The 10,523-nt window shown below is 35.5% G+C and overlaps 1 protein-coding gene, 1 long non-coding RNA gene and 3 other non-coding genes across 6 annotated transcripts in view; 4 read left to right on the top strand and 1 right to left on the bottom strand.

Annotated features, from left to right (window-relative positions):
* The first annotated feature begins 3,197 nt into the window (after positions 1 to 3,197).
* mybpc3 (myosin binding protein C3) overlaps positions 3,198 to 10,523 on the top strand; it is a 42,035-nt gene continuing 34,709 nt past the window's right edge. Inside the window, exon 1 of the mRNA XM_017459272.3 lies at positions 3,198 to 3,307. Coding sequence (XP_017314761.1) covers positions 3,283 to 3,307 — 25 coding nt within the window. The 5' untranslated portion in view covers positions 3,198 to 3,282. The remainder of the gene's footprint in view (positions 3,308 to 10,523) is intronic.
* On the bottom strand, positions 6,092 to 7,969 carry LOC108259632 (uncharacterized). Of its 2 annotated transcripts, none has more exons than XR_001810960.3 (2): positions 6,918 to 7,969; positions 6,092 to 6,789 (listed from the first exon to the last, which is right to left on the bottom strand). It is a non-coding gene; the product is annotated as an uncharacterized LOC108259632 (long non-coding RNA). The 2 variants fall into 2 exon arrangements; XR_006981277.2 differs by having other exon boundaries at positions 7,476 to 7,969.
* Positions 7,830 to 7,944, top strand: LOC124626443 (U5 spliceosomal RNA). The gene has a single exon (XR_006981280.1). It is a non-coding gene; the product is annotated as a U5 spliceosomal RNA (small nuclear RNA).
* LOC124626444 (U5 spliceosomal RNA) lies at positions 9,020 to 9,134 on the top strand. The gene has a single exon (XR_006981281.1). It is a non-coding gene; the product is annotated as a U5 spliceosomal RNA (small nuclear RNA).
* On the top strand, positions 10,256 to 10,370 carry LOC124626442 (U5 spliceosomal RNA). Its single transcript, XR_006981279.1, has one exon. It is a non-coding gene; the product is annotated as a U5 spliceosomal RNA (small nuclear RNA).

Genomic DNA, 10,523 nt, shown 5'->3' with positions numbered 1-10,523 from the left:
AGCTGAGCCTTGCAGGACGTGCGTGTTGTCTCGTATCGTTTGTTTGACAAAAGGTCATGTTGTTCAACATACTTTGAGGTGTTAGAGAACTTGCTATGGAGGAGATTTATGACAAACTCCCCATGAGAGTCTACCTTTTGTACAGGCTTGTGCTCCCATGTACACATGCAATTTAGTACCTGAGTTGACTTTAGCCCTCAGGAGTAATATATTATGTTTCCTTTCTTATCACTGCATCTTGTTTAACATATAGTTTCTGTAGCTGGGTCTTCATCTCAGCTTACAATTCACATTGGCACTGTTGGTTATAAAACGTGCTAGCACTATAGACAGAGAGAGAGAGAGATGTGTGTGTGTGTGTCAGCATTGAAATTAAGTATTTATATATAAATAACTACTCATTAATTGTTAATAACCTCTTGAAATCGCCATGTTTGTTTTCATAATTATGCCATCCATCCTAATCAGGCTTTGAAAACAAGCTGTACACTTTTATTAATCAGTAAACCAATTTGACTTTAAGATTTTGTTAGAGACATCTTCTATTTTGTACATTTGATGGATAAATTGGTACCAGTGTACGCTCTCAGATCCCAACCCAACAATCAATCAATCACCAATCAATCAATGAATGAAAGCATTTAGTGCCAGCACTATATATATCTTTTTAATGATACACGTGAGTGATAGCATGGAGCTGCCAGAAAATCTAGTGCTTCCTGCCAGGAATACAGACCTAACAGCTCATGCCCTTATAGCATACTGGTGATTCTTTCTCTAGGTCAAAGGTGACAGCTGTGAAAATTAATGAACATTTCTTTTTTCACATGTGTCTTGGACAGTGTATCTGTCACTGTTGTGAATACTACATCTCCTACTGTTGTGTGTATGTCCCTATAGATCAATCAGCCACGTATGATACACATGGCATGTACATACAAATGTATCATATATCCTCGATGCTATGTGTAATTCCTTTCTATTGTATTCGCACTGAGCATGTTTACATGTTTCACATGAGGAATATATTCATCTCAGGCATCTAATTTTCAGTTAGTTTCAGGTGACAATGTTCTATGACTGTATGGTTCAGCTTTTAGCTGATCTTCCTGGTACTGGGAGCAGGTAAGGAGAAGCCCAGTCAGGGGCAATATTTAGGCATGACACCAGACTCGTGCCATTTATAGAGTAGAGCAGCATGAAAAACCTACCTCCTATACTGTCTGTTATGGTCTAATCTTGGCATGCTACTGCTGTGGCTAGTCCGTGCTGTCTGTGTGCTACAACACTGACCAGGTGCTGACAGGCCAGTACATCAGGTGTCAAAGGAAGATACGAAGCGATGATGGGGGAAATGCTTGGAAAAGGAGATTGATGCACAACGTTGTTTGTCACAAGCTCCATGCATGTACGTTGTTGGACACATCTGTACACATCTATAAGTGTATACATATAGATAAAAATAGATCGCCCTTGCTAAAACAAAATACAGTCTATAGATAAACATTGATACACCAAGGGCTTAGTGTGTGTGTGTGTGTGTGTGCAGGCTTGGGGAGTAACGGAATACATGTAACGGCGTTACGTCATCAGTATACAAAAAACTGGTCACTGTAATCTGTTACAGTTACGTCAAAAAAAAAAAGTAATCAGATTACAGTAACATTTTGTAAATAATGGGAATACTATCAGGATTTTAAAAAAAATCATTTAAAATTAAAGAAATTATTCTTTTGACATAACACAATATAGACAGCTGCTTGATTATAGTTCTGGTTCTCTCTTGGCAGTCGTGACTCACACGAGTAACCTCCTGGTGCATGTGCAAGTAAATTTTTCACAAAGTTAATTTGGTAGAAATGAACACGAATTGTTCTCTAAAATGCTTTTGTTATGGTGACCACACGTCCTCTTTTTCAGACCTTAAAAAAAGCATCTAAATTTGAGAAAATGTCCGGGGTTCAGCTTTAGTTTCATTATGATGTGTTTATGGTCTAATACTGCATGATGTGTGTGCATATTTGCTTTAAGCCCTCTCTGTAATTCCCGCCTTCTCGCACACCGATTGGTCGATTATAAAAGGCCATATATGGCCATATAAGGTCATTGTTCATTTCATGTTATCACATTGCTTCATATTACATGGTCAATCAAATGTGTAAATGATGGCAGAAGGTAAACTCATGGCATCTGATATTTTATTTTATTCCATGGACATTCAAAAGAAATGTGGACAGAGTGAAAATTTTTTATTTATATATATTTATGTGATGCTAATAGTGTGTCTTTTTAAGTGTATTAAAGTCTGCATTCATAGTAAAACTGTTTTGAATGCATTTAAGATATATAAAATCTGTAGGATTGATTACCACAAATGAAATATTTTATGTTCCACATACACTTAGATAGAACTACTCATTAAATGTTAAAAAACAAAACAAAACAAAACGAAAATTTTCCCCATAATTATGCCATTCATCTTAAACAGGCTGTACACTTTTATTTGTTAGTAAACCAATTTTACTTAATAAAGATTTTGTTAGAGATTTTCAATAAAGACATTTTCTATTTTGTACATCTGATGAATGATACTCTTAAGAGTAGGTATTTTATATCATTAGATTGGTATCTTAGCTCTGAAGACATAAATGTAATGTACATAATGAGTTAAGGTGCATAACTAAAGCTTTAGCTACTTGTATGAGAAAAGGTTTCAAAGTAAGAGACATATACTAAATGTATAAAAGATGTACACTTAAGAGTATTGTAAGAGTACAATCTTTTTTTCCTGAGAAATTACCATTTCAGCAAAACTGAAGTATAAACATCAGAAGTACATTTTGAAAACCATCTGAAGTCTTAATTGTGCTTGCTTTCCCATGGATGAAGTGTGTTGGGCCATACATATACAAGGATTTTCATAGTGTCAGAAACTAAATTTAAGCCCAGTTTGCTTCTACAGTTGTTCTCTCTGCTCCCTTCACTCATCCCTTGACCTTCACCTAACCTCAGCCTCTCTGCTCTTGTCAGCTGGAGGACGTGTAGGAAGAGTAGCCAAAAATACGGTCCACCTATTGGCAGTGTATAGATGGGGGTATGTGCTCATTATCTCACAGTTGAGGAGAGAAAGACATGAGGAAAGGGTTGGGTCTAGATTGTAGATCACAGTTAAGGAGGGAGGGAGGGTGTGATGGTGGGGATCTAATAAAAGAGAAAGAGGAGTGGGCATCCATAAAGCCTGTTTGTCTGAACCCGTAAGGGACACTCAACCAGGAAAGCAGGATGCCTGAACCGACTAAAAAAACAGGTAATAGCGTTTAGTTTTTAACTCTTAGTTCATAAAGCTCAACAAACTTTCAGTACAAACTTTCTTGATGGAATGTGTTTATGAAAAGATTCACAGGGACGTACAGTTACAGCTCTTATTGAGTTGGATATGCTGGACATATCAGAGGCATGTATTTCTCCAACTGAAAATTTTCCTGGTTTATTTTCTGTGGTGTTACGTTTTACTTGATTTGAATTATAAAACAGAAACAGGCCTCGTTTAGACTTGTGCAACTGAAGAAAATAAAATACATAATTTAAAAAAATAAATAAAAAATAGTCAAACAGTAGGATGACCTGAATGCTTGAGCAAGAAACTATATTTGCAACTGACCACAAATGAAAACCTAACCCTAACCCAGACTGACTATAAGTCCTGTAGTGCCCAGTGTGATTAAATATTCAGTTTTTCCAAATTTTAAAAGCAAGTAAGGGAGATGCCTGTCTACAGTTTGTCATCACTTCATTATTAAATGATGTTCATCATATGGGTGATGTCTGACAAGTGAATAATTAATGTTCAAAATTACATGCATCACTTTACCAGCATCATTCATATGTACCCTGTAGGCAGATCTTTGGATAAATTGCATATTTAACATGTCTTCTTTTACTTTCTAATAAAAAAGTAAGACCTGAACTGAAACATTTTTGTTTGACAATTTTTGTCCAATACTCAGGTCTAAATACCTCATCTAAGACCCCATTTACTCCTTCCCATTTCATGTATCTCGTATCTGGATTATGTCCTGATAAGATGTTAAGCACATGCATTTATAAATAAAATGGTTGCTACAGTTTTATTTTTTAATCGGCTCATTGAGCCGGCTCGCATTTGAGACTTGTTTTATCATTTGTCATTTTGTTAAGTTAAAAGCAGTGGAACATTTCATGAAGCAATTTCAGACATAATTAGCAAAGTAAAACAAAAACTTTGTTCAGTTCCGAAAAAATGCCAATAAGCCGTTTGGGAGCTGAAAGAGTCGGTCCTTATCGGTGAGCTGAGACAACTTATTTGTCTCACTGAAAAGAGCCGAGATTCCCATCCATAGTAAACTGTTAGCTGCTTTAGGCTCTACCTACTTGGCACCTTGACGACATGTATTGTAGCCCTTAAAATGATTTCCAATTATTATTATTATTATTATTATTATTATTATTATTATTATTATTATATATTACTTTTTTCTATATTTTTTCTGTTTCTGTATGACCTGCATTCAAACCATTTTCATTCATATCCCTATTTAGATGGATGTTTCTCGAAATATAGATCATAGCTGAATATCTAGATTTATACTGACAATTGCATTTAAAAAGAACATTTCAAGAACAAGTACATGGTATGTTTTTAATTAAACAGCAAAACAATTATATATTGTAACAAATATATTTTAACAAACGTCTGCAATATAATATAATATAATATATATTTTTTAGAAAGTCCAAATGCAGTATTTATGTCAGCAATAAACTGGCAAGGATGAATTGTATTATCGGTTATTTTTAAAATGATCCTATTCACCTGTACTGCTTTGCTTATTATCATGTCCATTATCGATATTTTAATTCCTATTAATTCCAAGTTTTACACCAAAGCACACTGGATGTATCAGCAGATCTCCATGTCAAACCAGCATGCTCCAATTGGGGCAAATCTATTGCTTACACCATATATATATATATATATACACACACTACAGTGTAAAGAAAATCTTATCAAGTAAAAATATCTATAGCTGTAGCTGATATTTCTCATGATCTAGAGTGTTGTAATAATTACAAGCTTGAAGTTGCCTTATTCTATTGAAATTATATTCTATATAATTTCTAGAACTAAAACTAATAAAATAAGCTAAATGATCTGCCAACAGAAAAAGACCAGTTCAAGCTTGAAATGAATAAGAATATTGTATATTTGTTTATAATAATCTCATACTGTGGAAAAAACATTTTCTCTATCCTGCTCAGATATCCGTTTTACTTTTTCAACAGAAATGACACCAATAACAGATCTAATATGATATTATTTGTATTTAGATGATGAAATAATTGCAATCGTTTAGAAATGGTATCTTTCAGTGTGCTGGCTTACACGTGACACATTATACTTTTACTATGGTTCAATTTTAGTCTGCAGTAAGCTAAACACTTTAGGCCAGTTGCTGTGTGACAAGAACTGAGCCTTGTGTTCCAAATGGTGTTGAGTGACACGATACAGTAGGAAAGGCTTTGTCCAATCAGAATCTTGGAGAGCCATGCACATGCATTTCTAAATGCTGAGAGAATACATCCTGGTCTTACACATCTGTGCCAGTTTGGCCACTTACCTTTACAAGTGCAACACTTGCAGCACTCCAATGATCCACTGACATGACACTTCTTGTGGCATACCAAAGACAGCAAGAATATAATTCACTCACACCATCACTGAAAACCACACCGCATATCACTGACAAGCATCCAACAGCCTAATACTTAGCAAAGTCCAATTTGTCTGATGCGTTATCATGTGGCTTTGTGTGCTAAGACCCACAGTATTTAAACTACATTACACTGATGCTTTTATTGATCCAACTAAGCAGTTTGTATTAGTGGTAATATCGTGTTATATACTGACAAATCTTCTGTCTCAATCTCTTCTCCAATGTTTTTTTTTCTTCTTTTAATGCTTTTACAATCAAGACAACATAGATTTTGTCATTCTGCCTTTCCGTTTACACAGCAATCTGCTCTTCCTGGTCAGGTCTAATACAAGTAGTCCTTTAAAACAAAACAGATGCTATTTATTCAACTGTATTGGAATCATCTGTATTGAAATTCCAACTTGCTGCATTGGATATGTGAAAACAGATCTGTTTGAAGACCAGAGATGTATCACACATCCATCAACGCTAACTTGGACTATCAGATGAAATAGGTCAGCTGCCTGTCTGTCTTCACTTCAGCCCAGGTGCCCCTCCTGACATCGTAGTAAATCTCCGTTCCATATTTCTTGGCCCCCTAGGAAGCAGCCTACAGTCACTAGAGAAGGACACACATACTTATGGACATGTGATTTCAGGTTTCTCTTATTTTATGCTTTGTTATCATATCACACATTAGTGTTCTTTTACCTCAACTAATTGTGTCATACAGTCTGTGTCAGGGGAACAAAAATAAAACGTGGATGCCACTAGTTATCAAATAGCAGAGGTGAGACTGAATAGCATAGGGCCATTCTTCCAATGCTTGCAGGTCCACTGAAATAGAGTCCAGCTAATCCCTCGCACAGCTCTGGGCAGTTCGGTCACTGCTCTGTGCTTAGAGTGCATTTATTAATGGAAAACATATGCTTTCTATATTTGAACAGGCCTGCATGCGACACAATACAGGGAATTTCAGGCTGTTTTAGTGGTATGAAGGACAGAAAGCCTGTTAGCTGTATGACTACACACAGATCCATTGAACAGGCCATTAAACCTTAAAAGAAAAAAAAAAAAATACCCACGTGAAACAACTTTCATATTAATTTTTAAAAAATAAATAACATGCAATATTTAAGCTGATATTCTTACTAAATCAGTGCTAATAGTGATTATTGTACAAACCTAAATATTTGTAAATGCCTAAGAATGCACATGTAGCTCAACTAGCTAGGTAATTGCAGGCTTTCAAAAGTGTCTAAAATTATTAATGCTATCATGTATTCGACATAACCAGCACTTGTTGTAGTCTACAACTAACAAAAAACATTCGCCATGTCTGAAACCTAACCGTGGTCAAGCCAGGCGAGATAGAAATTCTGTGCGAGTATATATACACGGGTTTACGGTAACCAGCAAGCGCTTTGGGGGGGAGTACTGCTCGTTTTAGTTCAAATGTTGACTACGTTTACTCGCACAATTTCTTGTTAATTACTGTACATAACATCTCTTTCAAATGACAGAATGTACGTTTTGCAGAAGTTTATTTAAAAAACAAAATTAAACAAATTCCCTAAGCGACCAGTGTTTACCGTAAAATCCCGTATACACTCGCAGAGAGGTTTCTACCACGACTGGCTTTGAAAGCATAGCTTTAATTTCTCCGTAAGTGTACTCCAAGTGTTAAAATATCTGGTCTGTTAAAAAAAAAAAAACAGCGAAAACAGTGTTTATATAACGTACAGCGTAGATTTCGATTTCTATGCCCGATTATCAAACAAGCTATGACTGTTACTATGATTTCCGGGTTCAGATTCTAAAGCACCACCCACCCACTTTCTCCCATCTGATTGGTTAATATTGGCATCTATTTGCATGGCCTACCCGGCATGCCGTGCTTTAAGAACACATCGCTGGTATAAAATAGTAAAACATTATTATTTATTGTATAGAAAATTGTCAATTAAATTGTTTATATCATGTTGCGTAAAACGAAATGGTATAATATTCATTTATGTAACTGCTGAGCATGTTTACCGTTGTTGTGTAACATATCTGTTTGATCGGGGTTGTGGACTTAACCACCTTCCAAATCAGAACTCATGTTTCTCTTCATATCGTATAAATCTTTCGCCTTTTACTAAAGATTTCCGTGGGGAGGAACACTATGAGTATAAACTAATTTTTTGTCGCCCCACTTTATGGTGGGGCTCCTTTACTGGTTATAAAAGAAGAATCATAAAGAGTTAACTACAACTCAAAGTGGGTGTTCTGACCCGTTCATGTATGTTGTGAGGTAAAATTGGTTTTGAAGTTTAAATACACACAAAGAACAATAAACCTTTATTATGGTCTATCCGAGACAAGCAATAAGAAATTTTTGCATGTACATTCATGATCATAAATGAGGAAAAGTGAAAAAAAATCAGAGAAAAAGATAGATTAACCAGCATTTCAGACATCTCACATGTGGAAATTGGTCAAATCGACCCATAACATAATAGCAGGGTTAATATTAATTAAAGCTTGAGTGTTCAGAAAGTGTAAGCAGAAGATTATGAGAAAGTACAATACTGAATTTAGATTCAATATAGCAAGCAAACTGAGCGCATAACCCCCCCGCCCCGAACAATTATATTATAATTAGCGCCAGTTAATTATGCAGTGGTTATTAATCCACCTACATGACCTTTGACATATAAACAAATGTAACAATTTGCAAGAAATTGTCTGAAATACTTAAACAACTCCGTTATTTGATTCACCGAGCATTAAAACGATGATTAAAGGCATTAAAGAAATATTACAGCTGTACAATTACATTTCATCATTACCTCCTCTTACTCACACATAACATTACTGCGCGTGCTGTAATGTTATTTTGTGTATTATAAGCATAGATTTGGTCCAAAAGTTAAAACACATTCACATGAAATAAAATGCTATGAAATATGCCAGCCTAAATGCATCCGCTAGAGGTCTACTGAGCAGAAAGCTCCGAGTTAATGGTAGTCCTGCTGTAATATGCAAATTTAGCCGCCTCTTATTGGACGTCGCGACGCATCAACACCCAACCCGAGTAAAAATACAAAAGATGTTAATTTACGTGAGCTGAAACAGTCCGAACATATAGTCATTATCAGATTAAGAACAATCTTCAACAATGAGCTACTTAAAGTGAATATGATATACTTTATAGTATTACAATACAACATGTCATACCTACCGTCTCTGTGTAACGTGTCTGTGTGATCAGGGTTGTGGCCTGAAGGCGGTAGGAAGTTAATCCACTCATGTTTCTCTTCATATCGTATAAATCTTTCGCCTTTTACTAAAGATTTCCGTGGGGAGGAACACTATGAGTATAAACTAATTTTTTGTCGCCCCACTTTATGGTGGGGCTCCTTTACTGGTTACAAAAAAAGAATCATAAAGAGTTACCTGCAACTCAAAATGGGTGTTCTGACCCGTTCATGTATGTTGTGAGGTAAAATTAGATCTATTATATTACGGTACAAATTGGTTCTAAAGTTTAAATACACACAAAGAACAATAAACCTTTATTATGGTCTATCCGAGACAAGCAATAAGAAATTTTTGCATGTACATTCATGATCATAAATGAGGAAAAGTGGGGGAAAAAATCAGAGAGAAAAAGATAGATTAACCAGTATTTCAGACATCTCACATGTGGAAATTGGTCAAATCGACCCATAACATAATAGCAGAGTTAATATTAATTAAAGCTTGAGTGTTCAGAAAGTGTAAGCAGAAGATTATGAGAAAGTACAATACTGAATTTAGATTCAATATAGCAAGCAAACTGAGTGCATAACCCCCCCCCCCCCCCCCAAACAATTATATTATAATTAGCGCCAGTTAATTACGCAGTGGTTATTAATCCACCTACATGACCTTTGACATATAAACAAATGTAACAATTTACAAGAAATTGTCTGAAATACTTAAACAACTCCGTTATTTGATTCACCGAGCATTAAAACGATGATTAAAGGCATTAAAGAAATATTACAGCTGTACAATTACATTTCATCATTACCTCCTCTTACTCTTACTCACACATAACATTACTGCGCGTGCTGTAATGTTATTTTGTGTATTATAAGCATAGATTTGGTCCAAAAGTTAAAACACATTCACATGAAATAAAATGCTATGAAATATGCCAACCTAAATGCATCCGCTAGAGGTCTACTGAGCAGAAAGCTCCGAGTTAATGGTAGTCCTGCTGTAATATGCAAATTTAGCCGCCTCTTATTGGACGTCGCGACGCATCAACACCCAACCCGAGTAAAAATACAAAAGATGTTAATTTACGTGAGCTAAAACAGTCCGTACATATAGTCATTATCAGATTAAAAACAATCTTCTACAATGAGCTACTTAAAGTGAATATGATGATATACTTTATAGTATTACAGTACAACATGTCATACCTACCGTCTCTGTGTAACGTGTCTGTGTGATCAGGGTTGTGGCCTGAAGGTGGTAGGAAGTTAATCCACTCATGTTTCTCTTCATATCGTATAAATCTTTCGCCTTTTACTAAAGATTTCCGTGGGGAGGAACACTATGAGTATAAACTAATTTTTTGATGCTCCACTTAACAGTGGAGCTCATTTTCTTGGTACTAAAAGAAGACGAAAGAAATACTGATAATAAAAATATTTCAGATTATTAACATAAATTTCAAAATGGCTGTTCCACATGAATCTAACGGTGGGTGTGTGTGAAAACCATTACCTCCACCTGAGAGGAATTGAAACTGTC

The sequence above is a fragment of the Ictalurus punctatus genome, chromosome 27, assembly GCF_001660625.3.
Source record: "Ictalurus punctatus breed USDA103 chromosome 27, Coco_2.0, whole genome shotgun sequence".
In the NCBI taxonomy this organism is placed as follows: Eukaryota; Metazoa; Chordata; class Actinopteri; order Siluriformes; family Ictaluridae; genus Ictalurus; species Ictalurus punctatus.
The sequence above is the reverse complement of the archived record's forward strand: the minus strand, read 5'-3'. Positions and strand labels throughout refer to the sequence as shown.